The sequence below is a fragment of the Crocodylus siamensis genome, chromosome 5 (assembly GCF_052110815.1).
Source record: "Crocodylus siamensis isolate JL-2025a chromosome 5, ASM5211081v1, whole genome shotgun sequence".
In the NCBI taxonomy this organism is placed as follows: Eukaryota; Metazoa; Chordata; order Crocodylia; family Crocodylidae; genus Crocodylus; species Crocodylus siamensis.
The window spans coordinates 171,816,802-171,843,064 of record NC_143399.1 but is presented as its reverse complement, the minus strand read 5'-3'; the positions used below and the strand labels follow the sequence as shown (position 1 = coordinate 171,843,064).

Below are 26,263 nucleotides of genomic sequence, written 5' to 3'. Positions count from 1 at the left end.
TTTAGTAGTCGCAGCATCACATTGCAGGCTCATGTTCATCTTATGGGCAATGATAACCCCCAAGTCTCTTTATTCTGTAGTGCTAGCCAGCGTAGCACTGCCGAGCCTATAAGGGTACTTACAGGTTTTTCTTCCCAAGGTGGAGAACCTTGCATTTTGGTGTTAAACACCATCAGGTTCTTGTCCACCCATTTGCTGAGGCTGTCCAGGTCAGCCTGGATCACCCACCTGTCTTCTGGTGTGGATGCTTTGCCCCAAAGTTTGGTGCCATCAGCGAACTTGGCCGGTCTGCTCCTGACTCCCAACGTCCACATCATTAATGAAGATGTTGAACAATATGGGTCCAAGCACAGAGCCTTGAGGGACCCCACTGGCCACAGGACACCATGATAAGTGACTTCATCAATCACCACCCTCTGGGTCCGACCACGGAGCCAATTTTCCAGCCAGTGGATCGTGGTGGACCCAAAGCCACAATTGGCCAGTTTTGCCAAGAGGTGATCATGGGATACCAGATCGAAGGCTTTTCTGAAGTCAAGATATATGACATCAATCTCTTTTCCCTTATCCAGGGGATAGTCACCTGGTCGTAGAAGGAATTGAGATTGGTCAAGCAAGACCTACCCCTAACAAACCCGTGCTGGCTATCCTGCAGGATGTTGGCATCGGCCAATCCGTTAAGGATGGCCTCTTTAATAAACTTTTCTAAGATTTTCCCCAAGATGGAAGTCAGGCTGATAGGCCTATAGTTATCTGGATCCACTTTCCTTCCTTTCTTGAAGATAGGTACCACATTGGCCTTCTTCCAGTCTTTGGGCACTACACCAGAGCACCAGGAGTTCTCAAAGATCCATTCCAGAGGATGGGCTATGATGCTCGCCAGCTCCTTGAGTCCCCTGGGGTGTAAATGTCAGGGCCGGCTGACTTGAAGGTATCCAGCTTCTCATGGCGTTCCTTCACAAAGTCAGCATTAATGGTGAGCAGGGGATCTCCCTCACCCAGACCTCCCTGTCCCGTGGTGGGCATGGGCGTCCATGGGACTGATGAAAGACTGACGCAAAATACCCATTTAATACATTAGTTTTTTCCTGGGCATCAGTTGTCAGTTGTCCCATCTGGACACTTGCTGAACCAAAGGTGCCCTTGCTTTTCCTCTGGCTCCCCACATATCTGAAAAAGGACTTTTTACTGTCCTTGATGCTCAAAGCTAGTTGGAGTTCAGTTGCAGCCTTGGCTTTCCTGGCTTGCTCCCTGCAGGACTGGACCAGTGCAGAATAATCCTCCTTGGAGGTGAATCCCATTCTCCATCCTTTGTAGGCCTTTCTTTTTAGCCTCAGGAGGTCTGCTAGATCCCTGGAGAGCCAGGGGGGCTGCTGTGCTCTTGCTGCCTTTCCTCTGAGATGGAATAGACTTAGCTTGTGCATTGAGGATCGCTCCCTTGAGGAGCAACCACTCTTCTTGAACTCCCCTCTCCCTGGTCCAGCCAGTTTTGTATTCACCTTACAGTCCATTCATCCAGCCCATACTTCCTTAGCTTGCCTGTGAAAATGTAGGAGACTGTTACAGTTTACTATGAACAAGTGAAGTAGAGAGAGAAGTAAGGAGAATTGGAGCTATAAAATACATGAACAGAATTCAGCAAGGAACCTTAACTGCTCAGGCATGCACTTTTCAGTGGACTTATAGAAAGTTTAACAACTTCATAAAACCATGAAAATATCACATGTCAACATCTGTAGCAGCCTCTTGCAGAAATTGATAGATAGTTACAGATTGTAGTCCGCTTGAAACTAGAAATCTATAAAATCTAATTAAGTATACAAATGCCTTGACAGCTAAAGAACTGAATTGTTTTTCCCCTCATCTGGAGACCTTCAAGCTTATCCATCTTCCTTATGTTTGACATTAGCAAGAGAAGACAGAGGGTAAATTGGCAATATACACAGAGAGCTGAAGCAATACCGGGAAATGATTATTTATTTTTAAATCAACAGAATACAGAAAGAATGAAGATCCATCCAGCTTGCATTATAGAACTTAAATTGCTGAGATCTGAAACATGGACATTTTTCTTTAGAAAAGTGTAGAATTACACATTACTTCAGGGGATGATTGCTATAAATATCCAATATATCATGCTTCAGTTTCCTTCCCCTGTTTCTTTCTTAACGTGTTTTTTAAATTTAATACAGTTTTGGGATGAGCAGTGATGAAACAGAGAGCTTTTTCACCAAGACATGAGGAAAGTTCTAAAATATTTGACCAAATTTTGTTTATCCTGTTTCTATTCTGTTTTCTTATGAAACTAAGACTGGAAGTTTTTTCTGAGCAAAGCAACTTTAGTAGTGTTGAATATTCTAGAAAATAAAAAAGGAATCCCTTATGCTCTCTCATCAGGTTCATGCAAATGTTGAAAATTCTTGGAATGAGGAAGAAGTGTGGCGAATCGAAATGTATATCTCCTTTGGAATAATGAGCCTCGGGTTGCTTTCTTTGCTGGCAGTAACATCCATCCCTTCAGTGAACAGTGCCTTAAACTGGAGGGAATTCAATTTTATTCAGGTGTGTTACTGTGTTCAAAAAAGAATTTCATTGTTAATAAGAATATATTTTAATATTTGTTTCAAACCACAATTTGCTGTACACTGAACAGTGTGTTTTCCCTCTGAAAATAACTAAAAATGGCACCTTCTTAATAGGTACAGATTATTGAATATGATAGGACACTTATATTTGCCTTTACCTCTGTGACAAAAATAAGTATTTCAAGGGTATAGGTTGTAGCCATGTTGGTCTAAGGACATAGGCAGACAAGGTTATTTGGATAAATCTGATATCTTTTATTAGAACAACTCAAAATACTTGGAAAAATTCTTCTTTGCAAGCTTTTGGGTACAAATACCCTTTGTCAGGCTGAGGAAGCATTTGTACCCAAAAGCTTGCAAAGAAGAATTTTTCCAAGTATTTCGAGTTGTTCTAATAAAACATACCAGATTCACCCAAAGAACCTTGGCTGCCAAACAAGTATTTAGCACTTTTTTCATTCTCGTTTGCCTGAGAGAGCCAATACATCCAGTCTGAGTTGTGCTTTTGATGGTTTCAGAAAAGCCATTTGAACCTTCTTTCTGCCTTGACACATTTCCCTTTTCCCTCTTCCTTCCTTGAACAGAGGTGCATCTGCAGGGAGACCTAACCAGCCTGAGACAGTAAGACATACACAAGACATATAACCTCCATTAAATTCCTGAAAGGTGTTGCCATTAATGAAATTATTTGGTTTTTTACTTCTGGTCGTTCATCACTGTGGTCATTGATACAAAGTACTAGGCTTAAGGCAGACAAGGTTATTTGGGTAAATATGATATCTTTTATTAGACAAACTGAATAGTTGGGAAAATTTGTTTTTTACAAACTTTCAGGCGCAAGCACCCTTCTTCAGACATAGGGAGAGTCTGCTAGTCTTTGTTTGCTCTTGCTTATTAGACATGTCTTTTCTAGGAGACATCCTGATAATGTATGTACAAAAAGTGTGTATTTTATTAAGGTTTTGTGCCCAGTAGAAGTCTTGTCTGATTTAAGATCTCCTGGATATACCCATCATAGTTATATTGCCTTTTTCTTAGTCCTGTCACTATTGGCTGATTCCTACTCACATAATATACTGCTTTAATATTTGCTTTACAAATTAGAGACATTTTAAGGGGAGGAACACTTCACTGAATGCAGGTATTCTGCCTGTAGGGGAACACCTCCCACTCTCTCCTTTTTATATTTTGACCATTTGAGGATTGCAAATGAAACCTATTAGGAAAGATTGCTGAAGCAGCCATTGCATTGCATGGATAAAGTATCCAAGTAGTGTTTCTCATGGCTGACCTGGCTGTTCCTCTCCCAGAAAAATGGTACTCCATTTTTTTTGGACCCTGACTGAGGAAGGAATTATATGGTTATTTCATATTGCTGTGACTGCCCTCTTAGATTGTCTTCTTCAGGAGCTCTCAGTCTGGGACAGTTGTAGAGCTGTCATGCCATATGTAGGTATGAATTCCATCAGTAAACTATGCAGTTTATATCTTCTTTTTTACCCTGTACCAAAATTTCCAAATTTGGACCTCAAGTCACAGAATAGAAAAGTACATGCAGACAAATAATTACATAACTGTTCTGCGGTTTTATGGTGTGGCATACTAATACTGTAGTTATTTACACTGTAATAAAAATCCAGCCTTCACACACAAAGCTCTGACTGATGGGTGAAGCAAGCGTTCATAGAATAGCTGTGTGCCCTTTGACATTGCATCACGTACTAAAGAGGATTTAGACAATTCTATTTTTAGTGATTATTTTTATCACCATTGTTTAGCCGGTAATGGCAATAGTGATTTAAACATGGGGGCATTTCTTTGGGATTAATAACCAACTAAATTTTAAGGATCTAAGCTACTACTTAGGACTTTAGATGCTTCCCAACTAGCCAGACCAACACAGTTGCAACCAACCTCCCAACTACCCATTAATGCTTAAGAAAAGCCATGTGCTTCAATCTTTATTTCATAATAACTGATTTTATAACGATCAGTTTGCCCAAAAAATGGAGTTTTCGTTTCAAAATCAGTTGCATCATGATTAAGTTCCAGTATCATGCAGAGTGCATAAGCAGAGTGTGATTTTAAAAAAGCAGTGCCTAGTAGAGCTTTTTCTTTACCACTGTAGTACAGTACTATAAAGAAAATTATGTTAATCCTGGCTGAAGTCCGAGGCATGAGCAAGTACCAGTTATCTAAATGTGGTTTTTCTGGAGGTGGTGGTTGAGCAGCATGGCAGTAACTTTACTCCTGGAGCTTTCCAAAGCAAAGACTGCTGAATACCTCCCCTCCATGTTATGGATAACCATTATTACAATAGGTATAGCCAGTCTCTGACCTCAGTGTTCCCCACCCTGGGAGCCATACAACAGGGAAGACCCCATTACTTACTAGTTATACTGAGTGTGGCTTTCTTCTAGTTGAGGCCTAGTCTACACTGCAGTATTGTACCAGTAAACCATGCCTTATGTCGACTTCCTTTGCATGGATTCAGAATCATTCTGTAAAAGACTTAACTTACCTTGGTCAAATTAAGCTGCCTCCGTGAATAGCATAAATTCTGTAATATTACTGTTCTTCCACTATAGTGATGATGAACCTAAACTGTCTTGTATCTACCAGTGCAAAAAGTCCTTCAGCCTAAATCCCATAACTAAAGACAGTTCTGGTCCCAGTTGTGAACTTTGCTTCCCAGGGAGGGGTCACAATGTAGAATTTTAAAATTCCTAGTATGCTTTGTAAGTATCTTACTTCTGGTTGACCCACTGCTGTGAACACACTTTTGCTATCATAGCACACAGCTATGGCACCAGATAAAGCTGTGATGCAAAAAAGTTCAGGCAAGTCTCATGCTGTAGCCCAGCCTAAGAAGTAAGTCTTGTATTTCCTTTCCTAATAAGGAGGAGCAGTGCAAAGCAGGCTGTAGAGTGGCCTTAAGAATTGCGGTGCTTAGGTGGACATTGCAAGAGACATGCAAAAACTGGGTGTGCAACAATGAAGGGCAAAGGTGAAAGATCTGCAGCAATTGTACCAAAGGGCAAAAAAGGCCAACAGATAACTTGGAGCTGCTCAGCATTCTAGCTCCTACTCAGCAGTGCTGGATGACATACTGAGCAGGGACCCTACTACTGCACTGTGAATGGCAGCAGGCAGATCACAGTGTGCAGGGAAAGGAACCCCAGAACTGTACAGGAGAAGAGAAAGATGACGAAGACTGTGTGGAGAACCAGTAACTCATGAAGAGCTGCTGAACCAGACTCAGGCTGAGAGAAATGGAAATCAGGTAGGTGTAGTAACACTTTTTTTTCTTTTACTTCATTAACTGGCTCCAAAACTTCCCCTGATTACCATTCATTCCCTTCTGAAAATGTGGTTGGATACACACGGGCCAGGCATTGCCTTTTGAAGTTGCTAGTTGTATTTCAAGAACTTGAATTGGCAGTAATAAGCAAAATAAGACAGAAACTACTTGAATCGCCCCTAAACATTTTGAAATGTTTCCTTTTGCAAGGGCAGGCAGAATTTCTAGGAACCTAAATTAATACATTGCAAACAGGAAAAGAAATCCACTGAAACCAATACCTGATCACACAAACAAAGTATGTCGAAAATTTAAAATAATGCTTGCAAGCAGTCTAGTAGCTCTTTGCTTAGACTAGGTGATATTTATGAATGGAACTATACAGTAAATGCATCATATGAACATAAAAAACCACTGTGCTTTGTTATTTCCAGTTTGAGTCTAAGTTCCGGTGGCATTACTTGCATGTTGTGTTCAGATTCTAGGAGTAGGAATAGGTAGACATTAGGGCTGTGCGAAATGGAAGTGTTCCATTTCAACTTCTGTTTCTATTCAAAATGGCTGTTCTTTTCTGTTCTGTCAATGTTTTGGGCCCTGCACCCCTAGGTGCTGACAGGCAAAACTCATGACATGGGTGCTTGTGCAACTGCTGCCTCTCGTTAGGCAGCAGGACTGAAACTAGGAATAATGATCACAAACTCCTGGAAGATCGTTTCAGGCTCATTTCAGCCTCAGCATTAAGAAAAACTGCTTCTCAACTAGGGTGTCCAGACTGTGACCATTACTCCTAGTTTTCCCCAGGGGTGCCCTGGTGAGCAGTTGTTCACCGAGCCCTAGATGTATGCTTCTGATGTAGCGGTAAGCTGCTACCAAGTCCCCTTTCAGCCTTTACTTTTTCAGGCTGAAGAGTCCCAGGTCCCTCAGCCTTTCCTCATATGGCTTTCCGTGCAAGTCTGATTTTATATGGGTAGCCCTTCTCTGGACTCTCTCTCAAGCTTTACCATGTCCATGTTAAGGTGTGGAGCCCAGAACTGGATGTAGTACTCCAGCTGCAGTCTCATGAGTGCTGAGTAGAGCTGAGTAGAGCAAGAGAATCACTTCTTTGCAATGGTTTTGCTGGAGATGCATCAATTGATGCATGCCAGCATACTGTTGGCGCTGCTGGCTGCATCACATTGCCAGCTCATGTTCATACTGTGATCAATTATTACCCCCAGGTCTGTGGTGGCAAGTGATGGGGGATCTTCAGTCCTGCTGCCTGATGAGGCAGCAGTTGCACAAGCACCCAAGTCACAAGTTTTGCCTGTCAGCAGCCAGAGGTCCAGGGCCCCAGAGCCCCCCAGCACCTATCTCCTTGACAGCTGGCAGGCTTTGTGGCCTCAGCAGGGGCTATCAGGCCTACAGCTTTCAGTCTGCTGTGCCTTAACACACACAGTGTCACCCATGTCACGAGTTTTGCTTGTCCGCAGCTTCAGGTGCAGTTTCCCCGACCTCCCTACACCTATCTCCTTGAAACTTAGCAGGCTTGTGGCCTCCACGGGGGCTAGCATGCCTGCAGTTTTGACCCCACTGTGGCTTAGCACTGACACACATTTGGCTCAAGACTTTGGATTGCAGTTTCTCCAGCCCCCCTGCACTTATCTTTTTGAAACTTGGTATGCTTCATGCCCTCAAAAGCGGCTACCATTTCTGCAAGTTTCATCCAAGTCTGACCAGAAATGACAAAGTTATAGGCTGTTTCATCCTTCCCCATTATAGCCTATGGGGGAAATATTGAAACAGCGAAATGTTTCGAGGCTGTTTCAACCATATCTGTTCCATTTCAATTTTTCTGTTTTGACATTGAAACAAAACTGATGGCAAAATTTTGCACAGCCCTAGTAGATGCATTTTGTTCCTGGTTTGGGGACTTCATTTGTAATTTGCTCATAGCCTGAGGCAATGGGGATGTTTTTTCTTATGCGCTAAGCCTTAAATCTAACTATCTGTTTGGTATGTTTTATTTGTCAGTGACCATGGCTAGGCTGTCCACGAGAGATGCTCCATCCACACCAATTGAAACAGTGACTGTAATTAAAAGGAAGAAGAAATGGACCAGGAAAGACATTTTTCTTTGGGGGCGGGGGTTTCAAGAACATCTTGTTTAGGGAGTACACAACAAAGGATGAAGGGAATGCGTGCTGGAGGAAAAGCCGAAAGAACAAGAGGTACACTGGGAACCAAGACACCAGAAAGAACAAGAGGTACATTGGGAACCAAGACCCCATGCAACTCCTAAAACAGATGGTACAAAGCGTGAAGGAGCGAAACAACCAGACTTGCATCCAGCAGCCATTGCATTGCATGGATAATTCTTTTTGGAACCTTAGGTATATAAACCCTTCTGACCAAGTGAATGGTATTCCTTCCACTCAATCCCAGTGGAACATAAGATGAATAGATGTGAATGTATGTACACTGATCTGTGATTCATTTACAAATGATCTGTATGTGACACTTTGTTTCCATTTTCAATATTTTAGAAGTATTTTGATGTATAGCACTGCTCATTAAAGTTTTACTTTTGTGACATGTATGATTTCTTTACTTTGTCTTTATAAACTTACCATGCAGCTCACAAAACAGACTCATAAAATAGGTCAACAGTTCACCTATAAATTACGTACAAGTCAAATACAAAACATGCACAGAGGTGCACAAATTAATGTAAACTTTGTGCTGTCTAGTCAAGCAGTGTACTATGTCCAAAGCTGCCTTTAAGGCCTCTTTAAGCTGTACAGTGCCTCAATGTGTTCTTACGTTTTCCTACATCTGGCAAACGGTCTTTCTACTTTCCTCTCTATCTTGTTAGTGAATTTCTCCTTTGTCTTTATAAATGTTGTAGGAAATGCAACATGGAGCATAAGAATAAGGATATTGGCTTATTGAGATGCAGCCTAGTCGTGTGCTTTCCTCTAGCATCCTTTCAGTCTACCAAATACATACTCCACAGTTCAGCCTTTCCTTTCTGCTGTATCTGGATGATGGCTATCCCACCTTAAAGACTTTTCAGCATTAAACTGGTTATTTGCCTATTAATACCAATCTAAGGTTTACAGGCTTCCATAATATAATTGCCACCTTTTTTTCCACTGGCAAAACAGCCCTCATTTTGGAATGAGCTTAATGCACAATTCTGGAAAGATGGATTTCCACCTTCAACATCTGCAGCTGTTGTGCAACTATTGATGATAATCTTAAATTTGATTGTTATCCAGTCAAACTACTCAGTGCTTCTTTCAGAGGACTAAAAGTACCTCTTATTTCTGTGTAGTGAGTCAGCTGCTATCTGCTGCATCAGTTCATTCATACTCTTTAGTTTTCCTATTTTCACTGCTGCACAACCAGTCATTATGAAGTTGTTTAAAGTCTGCAAGAGAATCAGCTATCTTATCAGACATAAGAACCCTTCTTCTGTTCATATCCATGTTTCTATCAGCAAGATGGCACTGAGTCTGAGAACTGGCACAAGGTACCTATGAGAATTTTGAAAAACAACAGAAGATTTTTTTACATGGAATGGAGGGAACTGAACTGAACTCCAAGTTTCTGCAATTCACTGAGAAGTGCTAGTATCCCACATACTGCTGCAAAATCATGCCAAAGGGTTGCATAGGGGACAATACATATTTTTGCTGATGCAAGGCATTCTAGTGAAATTACAGTGTCAGCAGCTGTATGCCAGCATAAACACTAGTGGTAAAATTTCTTTTACGGTGTAGGCATAGACCGACACTGTATGGAATGCTTCCATCTTCCCCCTCCCCAACCTTAGCTAAGCAGGTAACTAGTGTAGAAAGTGCAATCCAGAGGAAATGAACCTCAGAAAAGAAAATAAATTTATCTGACAAAAACATATACTCTGCCCCTATTATGATTTGGAGTTTAATTGTCAGACTTTCAGATATAATAGTAACATAATCTGCCAAAATCTTAGTCGTCTAATGTTTTTCAAACTACAGTGTTATTTAAAGCTAGAAAAAGTATGTAAAGCATTTCATCATTGCTGACTTTCTCCAGTGATTATTATATCTCCTACAGCTGAGTCTGCTAAAGAACTCAGAGGTCTGATTCACTACTTAGCATGGTATTCTGTGTTTATTGTATTGATTTGAGGTGGAGTCTCACCAGCATGAAACTGGTGTATTGCAATAGTGAGCCAGGCCAAATTTCTTTTCAGAATATATGGCCACCCTGTGTGCACCTAGATATACCAACAGAGCAACTCAGAGGCAAAATTGTGTGGTTCTATGCTCCAAGTTGCAGCAAAACATGGGGTGGAAGCTGCAGCAGCTGGAGCAGCAGTATGTGGTCTGATTTCTGCTCCCCCTACCTAAAACTTGGTGCCCAAGGCTGGTGTCCCAGTTGACTCTCCTTCCCAATTGCTAGAGGAACTCTTCCATTTTGTCTAGTTTCTTTGGGTCTTTTTGATTTTGTTTTCCTTAAATAAATGATTTAGCACATCTAAAATGTTGATGTATCCCTGGAAGTTGTTTTGTACAGAATCACGCATAGAAAATGGCAGCTTGCAAACACTGAAAAATCTGGTCCCACCATTCTCTTCTTATGTCACTGAATCGCGCTCTCTCATAAGTTTAGCCTCCTTCATGAAATTACATGAACCTCAGGTGGACTAAAATTAAATGTGTTTATGTTAATTCATTCTTCAGGTTGTTCTTTTCTTTAATGAAGAAGAGAGAGAGTAGGTCTCTGCCTCTTTGTTTTCACTAGAGTTAAAAAAACCTTGGTAGCCAGTTACTTCTGGACTAGGGACAGAAGTTATACACAAACTGGTTTAAGTGATCAGAAACTGCTTTAAACTTGTAACAGAACAGAAGTTCAGTGCATATAAACCAGTTTCAAAATGGCTGAAACCAGTTTGAGATGAACCTGGTTGAATGTAATATCAGACCTCACTAATTGAGGTCAAACCAGTTTGTGGAACTTCTGTCCCAGACCCCTTTCTGGTTCAAGTTAAATCAGCATCTCAACATGCTCTGCAACCCTTGGCTGGGTTGGGCTATCTGTTCCAGCTAAGCAGGGTTAGACCCCACACCCCTCTTCTCCCTAGCCAGAGTGCTATCACTGCTCTGGCTGGCTGAGAAGGGGGTGGGAGTATGAAACCCTGCTCTAGAGTGCAGCTAGGTCTGCCTGGCAGGGGGCAGCAGACTTTGCCAGGTGTCCCCAGCCCCCCCCACTGCTCCCTGCCCCCTCACTGCTCCAGGGCAGGAGTGGGGATGTGGCCAGATGCTGGTAACCTGTGGGAAAGGGGGGTTTAATCCCCCCATTGCAGGCAGCAGTGGCGTGGGTACCGACACAGCGCTGGCTGTGTCCCATGCTGAAGATCCCCTCAGGCAGGACCCACGCTACAGTACCTGAGCCAAGTCCCTCAGAGGAGCGGTGAGCAGTGCCCGAAGCCAATGCGTGTCCGGCCATGGGGAGGGGACGGGAGGAGGGATGCAACTCAGCTGCAGGTGCAAAGTGGGGGTGGATCATGGAGGGCAAATTACAGAACCTGACTCACTGCTGCCTCCCACTGTGGCAGCACAGCCCTAGGGAGTGGGGTTAGCACCACCACCTCCAGCCCCACACAGGGGCTGCAGTTTGTAGGCAAACTGAACCTGGAGCATGACTCCCCACCCCCTCCCTCTCCTGGCAGCAGCGGTGGAGCAAACCATCTTGGCAGGTGCAAGTGAGGCACCTGTCGCCCATTGATTGATCACAGCAGCACCAGGTGCTGCTTCCCCCTCTCCCTCCAGGCACACCCTGTCTGGGGCCTGTGCAAGCCGGTGTGGTGTTTAAACCCCTTCCCAATCATACTCAGGCCTGCTGGAGCCTGGCCACACCTCCCCCTCATCTTAGTATCCCTCCTGCCAAGGGCTTGCTGTAGCACCCCTGCCCCTAGCTTCTGGCCTGAACCACTGCAGGCATGTGGCTGTATTTCCAGATTCAAAAGTGAATGCCTATTCACTTGCAAATTGGTTCAATCTACGCAGCTTAGACTAACCTGAAAGGATTGAATCAATTCAGGATTGGGCTTTTTGAATGTCTGTATCTAGACTTCATGTGCTCTGTCCTAAATGAATGATGATTCTAATATTTTTTTCCTAATGGAGTTAGACATACCATCAGTTTTGGTGATGAAAAGTTTCTCTTCATATAATACACTTCATGGTTAAAAGGACCACAGTCATTTTTAAGATAGTTTCAAAAGCTTAGAATGTGGGGAAATGCATTTAGACTGGAGTCTACAGAATTCATGATGGGTTGATTGAACTCTAGTGTTTCATGGCCTCCCAGAATTTGAGTCTGGATCAGGTAGGGAGCACCACCCCTTTCCTCCACATGTTCCCATTAGCCTCTGGGCAGGAAGGGCATGGAGAGAGGTGAGTAGTGGTCTCCGCTTTGACTGATCCTTCTATTTACCTGATGAGCTGACGGTTATTAATGCAAGATGCACCCTTAAGATTGTCATGGTTAACTCACCCCTTTCTTTCCAGATAATGAGGGTTAGGAGGAGTCCTCAGGCCTCCTACACCACTGCACTGCTTGGTACTTGGGACTACATAGAGCAATCTAGTCCTATGTTCTCTGTTTAAAAAAAAAAATCAGAACTCAAATCTGATATTGCAGCATACGTCTTACACTGATATTCTTCCATTAAATTCACAGGTATCACCCCTTGTTTACATGCATATGATTCAATTGACTTCTGTTAAATGAGGAGAATTTGATTACTTCTTATCCTCAAATTTTAGATTTGCAAAGTACAGTCAAGTCAGGGGTGGTTTAGTTTTCAGCACAATTGAACCCAAGACCAGCCATATCACAATTTTTAAATAATGTTATAAGATTTTTGGTTTTTAAAACAAGTTGAGCCTGGAAGAAATTTCAAAGTGGTATGCTCTAGTTTTCTAATAATTGATCAGATTTTAATTTCTGTTTCTTTTTCCTGTCTTTTTTCCTCCCAAAAGTCTACACTTGGATATGTCGCTCTGCTCATAAGTACTTTCCATGTATTAATTTATGGGTGGAAAAGAGCCTTTGAAGAGGAATACTACAGGTTTTATACACCACCAAACTTTGTTCTTGCCCTTGTTTTGCCTTGCATTGTAATTTTAGGTAAGATCATTTTATTCCTCCCATGTATAAGCAGGAAACTGAGAAGAATTAGAAGAGGATGGGAAAAAAGCCAGGTTATGGAAGAAACAAGTGGGACTGTTCCACATGTCTCACCAGAAAGGGTAACAGTGATGTGATGACAACATAGAACTTATTAATACTATTATAGATGTTGCTGTTTCTGTTTTAAAACTTGTATTTTCATGACTTTGTATAACTGAAGTGTAAAACTTGCTATGGCTTGGCATATGATGCAAGCCCTTAAGTAAGGTACGAACAATTTATTTTTCCTCAGACAATTACAAAAAATATTTTAGTTCTAAATTGCAAGAGGGCAAATGATATGAAGTCAGTATTTTTAATGCTGTTTTGCACATTGTCACAAAAAAGTTTATTTTTTATTAAAATCTTGCTTTCCAGACAGCGTTTCTTTAACTAAGAGTGTTATGTTCCAGACAGTGGTTTTTTTAATAGGACATTTTCCAGACAGAGCTTCTTTTATTAAAACTGCACTTTTAGTTAGTGAATCCAGAATGTAGACTAATAGATTTCATTCATTTAGAAAATAAACACATGATGTGAAATAATGCAGATTGATTTGTAAAGTCTTATTGGACATGTACAGTACATTTATTTGTGTAGCTTGACAAGGATTTTTCATCTTTACATTACTTGAATATGTAATAAAAAATTAAAATTATGTTCTAATGATGCATATTGTAACTAAATGGAATAGCACATCATATATAGGATTTCAGACATTTAACTGCAGGTGACTTTAACCTAAAGCATCTAGTGAAAATTCAATACAATACTTAGAAAGTGTTGAGTTACCTGTATAAATTTTTAGAGTTAGCTAATGGTCACTGAAAAAAAAGAATTTCAAATGCCAAAAATTATTTTAAAAATAGAGTTCTGAGAAATCTGCCACAACAAAAAAATTCCCAATCTCCTTGGTAACATTTTCAATATCTAACCGAGTATGGAACTAACATAACATTGCTGTGATTTCTGTGTTTCTCTGTTGGAGTTTCACTTCACATGAATTTTCCTGACTATATCTTATAACCTTAGTATCTTTTTAAAAATTATTTTTGCAAAAATAATCTTCAGTTTCTATATAAAATTTTCATTTTTACAACCAGCATTTATGGAGCATGTGCTAATGTGACTTTTTAATCCTTGGAATTCTGGTTGTCCTGGGAATTCTAAGGAACATTTGGAATGATTTAACCATTGCTGTCATATCATGTTTTATTCTTCTCTAAACAATTGTCCAAACTCTTCTCCCTTGCACTTCTGCTACTCGTACTGAAGTAAGTAGAAGTTCTTAATGCATTTAAGTCTATATTTGGTCCTGGTTTTATGTAAATTGTTCTTTTTTCTATGCTTTAGCCTTATCTCTTAGCATTTTCTCTTTCAGCTGTACTATTTTCAATTGCTTGTCTTCATTTATACTGTCTGTTATATAACTATGATCTAGGACAGCATAGTATGTATGTTTAACTTTCAAATGCAAGTAGTCTCACAGGTTTTATTTGTCTTTGTTTGCAGTGAAATCAGCAGCCCCACAAAATGTATGCATCTGGGGCCAGATTTTGCTCCCAGTTACATCAATGTAACTGTGAAATAACAATTAAATGTCAATTATGTTTAGAAAGAGAACCCAAAAACCAGATTTATCAATATTCAGTGTAATTTCTAAACTTGTCAAACAAATGAAGGTTAGAATCATAGAGTTTCTTTAGGATTTTTCGGAATCCTGAAAAATCTATTTCAGTTGTGGACCACTTTCATGTTTTGTTTGGTCAAAATGCAAACTCAAACACAAAATGAAACTCAGGGTAGAGACACATGGATGCTGGGTAATCTGTTTGCATTACTCTACTCCAGGGGCTGGCAACCTTTATAAACTGTGGGCCAGAACAATTCGGGTCAGCACAGGTGGGCTGGCTTCAGTGGAGACTGTGTGTGTGTGTTGGGGGGGGGCAGGATGCCTGTGCCTGTGCCAAGGCCAGGCAGCTGGGAGCTGCGCCCATGCCATTGCCACTTTTCCCTGCCCCCTACTCCCTGGCTGCAGTGCAGACATAGCATCCAGTTAATTGGGACCTGAGCTAGGACTGGGCAGCTATAAGCTACATCCATGCTGCTGATGTAAAAATCGCGGTTCGTTTCTCGGGAGGCGAAAAAAACCTTCAGCCACAGACACACTCTATTAGCAACACAAAAGGTATATATTTGCAAATAGGGTCAGAGAGAGAGACAAAAGATCAAACACTCTGCTGCCCCCGAGGGAAGCTGCCCAGCTGGCTTTATCCCCTCTCTCCTGACCACGTGTGCAGAAGGAGGAACTTTTACAACTCATTTCCGATTCATACAAACATGTATGTGAATACGTCAAATCATACGTTGCATGTGTATTATAATTAACTACTTAAGTATGCGGGGCGGATAGGCTTATATGTATTAATTCATTGCGCATGGGTAGAAAGTACCTGAGGTTACAAAAGTTTGAATTTTCCTTGCTTCAAGGCTAGAATTGCAATTTACTCTTATCTGCATGAGAAAAGCTGAGGAGTATATGCTTTACTGTAACAAAGAGATAGTAACTTTGCAAAACAAAGAGAGAGTGATACCTTAATACAAAGAGCTCTCAGTAGCTCTCCTAGTTCTCTCACCAGGGAGGGCTGACAGCTGCGCTGTTTTAACAAGACTTATTGATAATGCATTTTTAATAATATTTCTAACACTGCTGCCACTTCTTTCTTCTCTTCCCCTCCCTCCCTTATGCCCTCCTTGTGCTGTAGCTGGAAGCTTCGCAGCTCCAGCTCATTTCCTCTCTGCACTGCAGCCAAAGAGTCGGGGGCCAGAGACAAGTGGCAATGTTGCAAGCACAGCTTCCAGATGCCCAGCCCTAATGCAGCTCCTCACTGCTCAGTGCTAGCAAAGGCATAGGTGGAGGCAAAATCTTCCAGCCCCACAAGCCAGATGCAGCGGCTCCACAGGCCGTATATTGCCAACTCCTGCTCTACTCTGTTAAACTAGTTTTGAACATCTTTAGTCATCTTTCTTATCCAGTGACAGCCCAGTTAGAGTTTTTCACTGAAAAATATGGTTTTGTAATTTTTTTCCTGTTAATTTCTTTTCAATTTTTTTCAAAAAAAGAAAAATGAAAAAAGGGGAGGAGGGGGGTAATTTTTTCCAAAATATTCAAAAACATTAATTTTAGGAATTCCTGTTTTTTTTTTTTCTGATTTTCATCATCATCCTTTTTCTTCGCCAGAAAAAAAAAGAAAGAAATAGAAAAGTAAGAAAAATGGAGAAAGCCCACTTTCTATCACTTTTTTACTTCCCTACCTTTCATGTCATGAAGGTGACTTTAAACTTCCACTGGAAGAATTCAAAAGGAGAGGAAGCAGTTTTTCTGATTTGCTAAAAAGTCCTCTTCATTTTCACTTGAGAAAAGGGGAGAAGTAAAAAAAAAAGTAAAAGACAAAAAGTTTAAAATAAATTCTCAATTGAATTTTTCATTTTTTTAATTAAAAATTGAAATTAAAACTATTATATGACTTAATCATTCATGCATTTTAATTTTTTTAACTGGATCATCTAATCCTTTATTCATGGGTAGTCGGGAAGTTCATGGTGGTGTTATTACTAATAAAGACAGAAATTAAGTTTCTAAATTGCATAAGTTTTGTTTAAAATGGCCTAGTTTTCCTTTATAGGCAATGAAATTTATTGCTGTGCAGAGGGCCAGCACAAGGCAGGTGCATTTAGGTTCCCATCTTAACTTTTGTTTATATATGAAAATCTTTAGATATAAAAACAGTTTAACTGCTTAGAGCTATTCACTTGCTTAAATTTGCTCATGTACATTGGTGTTTGCAGTGGGTCCCATAAACCATTTTTTTCTGAACCTGTGTGATGCATAGGTCTTGTACTTTCTCCCTGCATGGTAGTGGGTTTCTTCCAGCGTGAAGATGGTGAGGAGCCATTCTGCTAAGCTGGGAAGAGGGCTATGCTTACTTGCCTGTAAGATGGTGAAGAAAGATTTCATCACCATTATTCCATTGAATTCCATACCTGAAGCTAGTGTGAAAAGATATGAATGTTTATCCTAAGTAAATTACAATAAATTCTAACTTATATTGGAATGTATGCTTCTAGCTACATGTAGGCAACTCTTTTGAAATCAAGACTGTTAGCAGTGTAGCTCAGAACATGGCCATATATCTCCAAATAATTGTAGAACTAAAATTACTAGGTCAATATTTAATGCACACAAATTGTTTCATAGTAATTCCACTACTAATAAGCCACTAATTTCCATATCTTGTTCAATGCAAATATGATGATGCTGGAGCAACAATTATACATTACTACCATAGTTTCTTTAGTCTGTGGTAGGCCATGCGTCCACTTGCGGTACATTTAGAAATATATTTGAAATAATTCCTATGCAAAAGGAATATGTAATTCTTAAAGCAAAATACCATGCAATGCAGCTCAATTTTAACATATTTAAGAAGTAATTAAACTATCTCATGATTGTGTTCTCTCAAGAATATTTAAACTCGTTAATTTTGGATCACAACATGCTTCTTAAAGAAAATGTCATTTTTTGCTATACGTTTTTACCATATGTACAGGAGATTCCAAATATGTTTCAACTATTTGAAAATTTAAATACTAAAGTATGAATAAGTAGATTATATTTTTGTTCAAATAAATGAAGACATTTTGTGAAACAGTTGTGTAACATATGGAAAAACATACGGAATTGAAATAAGTAGACTTGCTCTTAAATATTTTGTAGTGTGCTTTCTTTTAAAGACTGAACCTATTCAGCAAAAGAAGCTATAAATTAATTCTAGGAGTAAAGTGACAAAGTTTTAATTTACCATTAGCAGCAGTACCACAGTATGGATCACAGCATACAAACTTTTACTCATGTAAAAAAATCCTTATTTCATGTTGATTTCTTTAAATGATTTAGATAAGCACTTCTCAGATGAGTCAGGATTTGAAGATCAGGTCCGAAAATCAAAATGTTCACTATGTACCCTAAATTAGATAGCTAAATCCATTTTTAGATATCTCAACTATTTAGGTGCTAGATCTGTGTTTGGATGCCTTTACAACTATCTGTGGGAATTATGTATTTTTATGCAGCATTGTGTTAACTGTTTTTTGGTTGTAGAGAGATGCTATATACAAAATAAGAAAATAATCTTGACTTCTCTTCATTAGAGCATGACACTATAACAAAATACTGATTAATATACAATGCAATACCATTCACATTTTATTAGAAAATGCACATTTCTATGCAATAAATCATTGGAAAGACATTTGAGAATATGTTCTTTGTTGTTTGTGAATATTAAGGTATATTTTCTTATCCACAATGTGTAAAATATAGTCTCATAAATATATTTCATATTTGTTATGAATTTCACAGTGTAATTCTATAATGTACAAATTTTGATTAAATCACCTTGTCAAACTTGAATTTTAATAGCTAAGTGATTATGAGATTCTTTTGTATTTTGTTGTAAATTCATTGCCTACTTAGTGGGTGAAAATGTTGCATTTACTTGTATACTGGTGCCATGTCTGAATTTTTGTTCTAAAATTGTACAGTATGTGATGTGACCACTTGAGAATGTACATTTACCTTTATTGATAAATAGGTTATAAAATATCTTGTACATGTTCAGTGTGTAATTAGCTATAAATGCTGCCCTAATAGCGTTAATAAAAACAAATAAGTTAGGGAAGCTATTTTTGTTTCCACATTTCACAAATATTAATATAGGTAGGAACCTGAGTTCTTCTAAATCTGATAAAATCAAAGGTCAGAAATTGTCAAGCACATAAAGATTAGCTACTTCAGTATGATATTTTCAGCAGTTCAGATGAATATGCCCAGTGGTAATAGATGCATATGCATAGTTCTTTGCAAACAATGTATCTCTGAATAGAGAAGTTTTGCCATTATTGGGTGTTTATCCTAGATCTTATAGTATTTCCAATAAATGTATTAAATCATTTGCAGTTCTGATATCGTACCACTGTGTACTGCTTGAATTAACTAGATTGAAACCTTTAAAATGGGTAACAAATTGAACCTGATTAAACAGTGGCCTCTGTAACCTTTGCAAATTATTTATCATGCCTAGCTGACAATGTCTTACAGTGGAAAAAATATAAGTCTCCTCTGTGCAGCTTAGTAGTTCTCTCTATCTGTTGTTGTGTATTCACTCAGACTTTGTTGATATGTTTGTGTTATCTGTCCAAACAGGGCTATTATAAATTACTGGTAGTGCTTTTGCATATTTTTCCATAGAAATCTGTTTTACACAAAGATGAATAAAAAGTTAACGTTGAATATTTGCCTTTCTTCTGCATGTTAACATAAGTTCTTGTTTTTCTTTTCTTTAAAATAAATTTGTTCTCTGGTTAACGTGTCCTTTGATAGGAATTGACTCTGAAGGCACAAAGTACTTCTGAAGAGAGTTTTTCTTTAAGACGAGCTCAATGACAGGTATTAAACAAATACAGCTGGGAAAAATTCCCCACATCATACTAAAGGATTCAGTTCCTTTGTTTTTAGAGAGCACAAAAATGAATGTTGCAGTGCTATCAATACACATTCAGTTCACTTTCCAGGATCAATGCACCTAAATCTGAGGTAGAGAGAGATTGCTTAGTATAAGTTTGTTTGCCAAGCTGTGTTTTTCTTCCTGTTTGGTTGTAGGGGTAAGAAAGGAGTAGTGCTTATATAGGAAAACAAATTAATAGCTTCTCAGCTCCCACACTCCTCCTCTCTGAAAATATTATATATCCTTCATTCAGAGAGCCTTACTCCAGAATATGGGAAGAAATACATTTAAAGAGAAATCCCTCCCCTGTGAACGCAGTAAAATGACTCCCACCAGGGTCATTGGAGCTAGGAGTTGATCAGTGCACAAATTAGTAAACTTGCCAGGGTTCACACTAATTGATGTAGCCTTCCCATAATGCTTCTCTCTGCAAGAGTATAGACCAGTAATACAAAACTATCTCTCACAAACAATGGAACACAGCTGTCTGATAATTTCCATGTCTGAAATAAAGTTCTTTTCTTGGGTCATGCCTGTCATACTCAAAACAGTTTCTTCCTTGATGTCTGTCTTTTCCCAGTTGTTGTTTTTTTTAATTTGCACATCATTTCCTTGTACATGATGAAGTTTGCTATTATGATTTTCTTCTCAATAGCATCCAGACATGGGCAATTGGTGCCTCCTGAATCTGGTGGGGCACCCTATTGCTTAATGGGGGGATCCTTCAGTGGCCAATCATGGGGAGGGGTGGTCCCCCCAGCGGCTGATCACCAAGCCTGGAAACACCAGCGGAAGTGCCACCGGGAGACTGACCCTCCACCGCCAGCATGGGTATGCCACTGCTGGGAGGGGCATGTCAAGCACCAGCTGATGCTACCAGTGGGGCAGTGGGGACAGCCCTGTCAGGGGCACATGCTCCACTATGCATCACGTATGCATTCAAATGTCCCAACTGATATTAAAACCTTTTGTACTAGGTGTTGCAAAACTACAGCATGTAAAAAAGTCCCGCCCTGAAGATCTTATCAGCTAAGTACAAACCAAGAGTTGGAAAGAAAATAAAGACAGAGAATAAATCACTTGCTTAGCAAGGTCAACAGTTGATTAGTGGCAGAGTAGGAAGTATGAATCCAAGTGTCATGACTTACCCATTAGATAATCTTTTCATACCCATTGGGTTTTTTTATAATTTAATTTAATGAAATTTAACTCAGGCACATATCTTCACACTCAAAAGAGAGTTTGTGTACAGCCATAACACAAATGTTCATCAGTTAATATTTGTGAAGTGCATTAATCTTTTCAAATGCAGTACACTATAGAAAGTATAATTACTATTTGTTAATTGAGAAATGTGGGTGTGCAATACAAAACAAGTTGGTTATTTGGAGCAGTAAATCATTCATTAAATATTTGTGTGGTTGACTACTGGATTCTTGGGATGGACGTTTTCCAGTTTTCCTAAGGCAGCAGAGCTTCTGGAGTTAGGTTGTACAATGTTGCTTTCATCCCACTTAAAAAAAAGTTTGGTTCATGAAGGAAGTACAGTGTGAGCAAAAGAACCTTTGCAATATGATCTTTGGAACACACAGCCAACAATTGTCACATGGCCTAAGCTTATAATTTACAGGATGTATTGCCCAACGGTCATACGTGTGTCAGTAAACTGTACACTGATAAAGCTATAATATACTGGCGTTTTTGGGGGTTATTTCTTAAGCTCAGAAAGTTTACAGAAACATACACAAGACATGAGTAAACACCGAGGCAACAGTCCAAAAAGTGTCTATATAATCTGATTCATTCAAGGTTAAATTGGTTGCGTTTCTATAAACACTTAAAATAATTTATATTGGGAAGACATCATGGGCAACTGGTGCCTCCCGAGTCTGGGGGGGCACCAGCAGGCCCCAACCAGGGGGCAGCGGGGTCCTCAGCAGCTGGTTGCCGAGTGTTCCAGTGGCACGGCAGCAACGGCGGCAGAAGTGCCGGCATTTCCACCACCGGCACTCCCACCACCTACGTGCCACTGGTGGAGCCAATTTTAGGGGGCACAAGCACTCTCTGTGCCCCTCTAGCAGCTGGAGCGCTCACTGTCAGGACACCAGCGCTCTCAGGGGGAGCACAAGCCCCACCCATGTACCCCTATACATTGCCTATGGAAGACATAGTTAAAAGGAAATGTCCTTGTTCAATAACTAAGCATCACTTGAATTTTAGACTGTACATGAGAGTGTGGTTATCCATTTTCAAAAAGATAAATTCAGACTTCCACAAGTGCAAGGAAAGGTTACAAGGATTGTTCAGGAAATGGAGAGCCTGTTTCATGAGAGAAGACTAAAGGACTCTAGCTTTAGTCTAGCAAAATGAAGGCTGAAAGGAGGCCTGGTTGTTCTTTATAAGTATATTACTGAGTAAAATTCAGGGTGAAAAAAAAATGTTATTTAAGCTGAAGGGCAACATTAGCATTGGGAAAAATAGAAATTGATTGGCCATCAATAAATTTAGCTTGATCATTGAAAGACAGTTTGTAACCATCAGAAGAACAAGTTTTGTATCAACCGTATGATAAGAGGACAAAAATTATTTTGAGATGGGTTTGAAATATTTATGAATAATATATGACATAGTTGTCTACAATAGCAAGGGACTGAACTCAATAGCCCAGTCACATGTTCGTGTGAATGCACAGTGCATCTCAGAAGATAAAGGGTGCTACATTGGCTTTTGTGTTCCTCCAACCAGAGTCCATTTGATGCCAGGGTATACCCCCAGAATATTGCAGTCATCAGGCCTGTTCAGTCTTGGCGTGTCTGCTAAGAATACTAGCAAGGGGTGTTCACTGTGATGATTATTATTGTGATGTGAAATCATTGTTTTCTAAAACACTATTTTTCCACCCAGGCAAAAAGATGGTAACATCATTTTAACAGCTGCAGAACTAAGCTTGATACTAATGCAGTTCTCACTGTATAATCTTTAATAATTCATACCTTAATTCAGAGCCCCTCTCTTACAGAATATGATGTGCAACTTAGTCATGCCAGAGTTTATCCTTCAATAGCTGGGTTTATCAAGCAGCTAAAAACCTATGTGGTTGTAAATATGTAACAGTGAATTCATCCTTCTGGTGACATTGTAAAAAAGTCTGTGGACTAAACAAATCCCAACTCTACATCTTTAAAAGATTACAGAAATATAGTAAAAACAGCTTCACAATATATGACAGCTGCTTCCATTGATTCAGTTGTAATGTAAATGAACAACCACAGTTAGTTGCATTCAGTGAGATTGCACTGGGTGCAGCCAATATAGAATTTGGTCCTGTGTATTCTTCTGCCCATTACTAGAATGACAGTGGCAGCTCAGGGGGGTAAAAAAGATGCTTCCTGTCTTGATTTTGGCAACATCTCTGTATGCCTACTCATGCCAATACAGCTATTGAAACTGGGAACTAAGTTGGTAGAGAGTGTGTTTGTGGAGGAGTTGAGCATATGTTTGTGAGAGAAAGTCAGGAGGAAGTGGCAGAGAGCATGTGTTTACGTGGAGAGTTGTGTGAATATCTGGTGTGGGTTGGAAAATATGTACAAAGTATAGAGTGGTACATACAGTCTGGCATATATTTTGTGCACAGAGATAGAATACATGAAGCATATGCTTTCTGTGAGATGTGTAGCGGATATCTGAACATATGAAAAAAGTAAGATATAGGTGTTCTGTGGGAAGTGTACAGGATGTGTATGAATGAGACAGGGAGATGTGTACAGAAAAGGGGTCAAAACTGTTCTAGTGATGGGTGAAGCTGGGCAGTGTTCCAGCTACCTTAGTGACTGTGGATTCTCCTGCTGCTGGAAACTGTTTGAAGACCCAAGTAGTTACTACTATATCAGTTACATTCAATTCATATTTTTAGATTTTGCCTTTGCAACCATAAGCAACAATATTTCTAATGAGTGCTGAGACCAATATCTTTGCGTGATTCTGAAAATTTAGGCCAGATGGGTGCGTCTACACATTCAATTAATGTGCTTTAGGTAATGCGCATTAAATCTAGTGCCTCCATTGTGAGGTACTAGAAAAATGTGCATTAGCTAAAGAGCATGGGTTTTTGGCGATGCTTTATAGTGCATTCAAATTGGCTAATGGCTAAAGCACACAAGTAGGTGCACCCTATGAGGTCCATCTATTTCTCTTACCAGGCGTGGGTTGGAAGATGTGTATAAAACGTAGTGTGGCATGTGCAGTCTGGTATATATTGTGGGCACAGAGATAGGATGTCTTATTCTGACCCCTGCCCAAGAGTATATCAATCCCACTGAGGAATTACTAAATCTGAGGAGCCCAACAGACTACATGCAACATCATTTTGAAGAGCTCCATAATCTGCTGTGAGTAGTGTCTTGTGGTGGCAGACATGGAACTTAGGTGGAAGGCAAAAGATAGAAGAGCATACAGGTCAGGTTGATGCAACCCCAAAAAGGGATGCAATTCAGATTCTACACTGTCTTGAGGAAGATAGGGGAGTAAGCAGTATAACTGTAGATAATATCAAGGGTAAGTCAGCACATCTAGAGTTCCAGTCAAATAGCATAAACAGTAATGGGCAGCTGAGCAAGGACAAAATATGTGTGCTTCTACGCAAGTGTCAGAGGCCTAAAAATAAAAGGGTGAACTAGAATACCTGATATTGAATGGTGACTATGACATAATTGGAATCTCAGAGACTTGGTAGAAGGAAGTAATCAATAGCATAGTGTTATAACAGGTTACAAATTATATAGGAATGAGAGTTGGACATGCAAGTAGAGAAGTGATAGTACAGGCATACCTCGGAGATATTGCAGGTTCGGTTCTAGACCACCGCAATAAAGCGAATATCGCAATAAAGCGAGTCACATGAATTTTTTGGTTTCCCAGTGCATATAAAAGTTATGTTTACACTATACTGTAGTCTATTAAGTGTGCAATAGCATTATGTCTAAAAAACCAATGTATATACCTTAATTAAAGAATACTTTATTGCTAAAAAATGCGAAGTGAGCAAATGCTGTTGGAAAAATGACGCTGATAGACTTGCTCGACGCAGGGTTGCCACAAACCTTCAATTTGTAAAAAACGCAATATCTGCTAAACGCAATAAAGCGAAGCGCAATAAAACGAGGTATGCCTGTATAGTATAGTATAGTGATGTTACAGATAGTATAGACAGTAACAGCATAAAAATCTTATCTGAAAGGAAAGCTACCATAGAATCCCTGCAGGTAGAGATGCCATACTCAAATAAAAGGAATATAGAATTAGGATTGTACTAGCAGCCACCTACTTGGTACTATGTGAATACACAAGGGATTAGAAAACCTGCTGAAATGGGACAAGCAATAATAATGGGAGATACCCTCACGTAGGCTAGGTATACACCTCATCAGGGGAAGATATGAAGATAAAATTTCTGAATGTTATAAATGACTGCTTTATAGAACAAGTCATCTTAGAACCCACAAGAGAAGACATGATCCTGAGTAACACACTTCACACTAGCCACTTCAGGAGAAAAATGACTGGGGAACAACCAGAGTTAAATCTCTCCTGGGAGAGTTTGTCCTGGGATAACAAACATTTGTCCATGCTGTGGCTTATCTCAAAAGAGAATATAGTCCCCCAGCATTTCCCCCTCTGTCCCAGGGAGATAATGGCCCTTCCTGGATTCTGTAGCTCCAGCAGGGAGCAGAACACCCCATGCCCCCACCACCCCCTTCACAATCTCCACATTGTGCTGCAGGGAGACAGGGGCTAACCATGGGAAGTCTGGGTCAGCCAATCAGGACTGTTGCCAGGCAGACTGAGGAAGCCTGTATGGCACATTGAGATGCCCCTACCCCTGGCTGTACAGTGGCAGCACTGCAAGCTGTCCAATTTTCAGGGATCAGCACTTGAATGCTTGTATATGTTGCTCTGGGTAGGTTTCTTTACCAGGAGAACAAACCTGGGAGAATTCTCCCAGATTATTTGAATATGTGTATGCAGCCTGAGTAGGCAAAAAAATGGCAGCTGAAGTTCAGTGTTGACAAGTGCAAGGTAATGCACATCAGGAAATATAACTTCAACTCTAGGTACACAATGCCGAGGTCTGGATTCACTGTTGTAACTCATAAAAGAGAGCTTGGAGTCATTGTAGATAGGTCTCTAAAAACATCTGTTTAAGAACTGCTGGGGAGAGTACTGTTGTATGGGGGCAGGAGAATGTAAGGGAGTGTTTAATAATTTATGTGGCGGGAAATTATATGTAAATTTGGAGGTGTGGAGGAGTGCTGTGGTGAGGGAGGACACATCCTGTGTAAGGGGACATGTGCAGAGCTGGCTGAAAGCTACAAAGATGCAGTTCAGTTTAATTATATTTGGCTTAATACAGTGCACAATACTGAACACAGATGGATTCGTTCACGCTAATATTTAAAGAATGACTACTCTCCATACAAATACTACCATTTGCATGGAAATAAGGTATTCACAATTTCCTACATGGGCTTCTGCAGCAGTCAGCCAGTCAGGGACTGAATCAAGCAACTGCAATGAACTAGGCATATGGTTAGCAGTAGACATCAGCGGAT

The 26,263-nt window shown here is 40.0% G+C and overlaps 1 protein-coding gene across 5 annotated transcripts in view; it reads left to right on the top strand.

The window, feature by feature from the left end:
* STEAP2 (STEAP2 metalloreductase) overlaps positions 1-19,506 on the top strand; it is a 39,809-nt gene extending 20,303 nt beyond the window's left edge. For 2 of the 5 annotated variants that reach the window (XM_090047121.1, XM_090047122.1), the window contains exons 4-5: positions 2,398-2,562; positions 12,900-19,506. In XM_090047121.1, the coding sequence (XP_089903247.1) occupies positions 2,398-2,562; positions 12,900-13,184 (450 nt within the window). In that variant the 3' untranslated portion in view covers positions 13,185-19,506. The other 3 variants (XR_016442318.1, XR_016442319.1, XM_090047124.1) reach the window with 3 other exon arrangements.
* Positions 19,507-26,263: the final 6,757 nt, after the last annotated feature.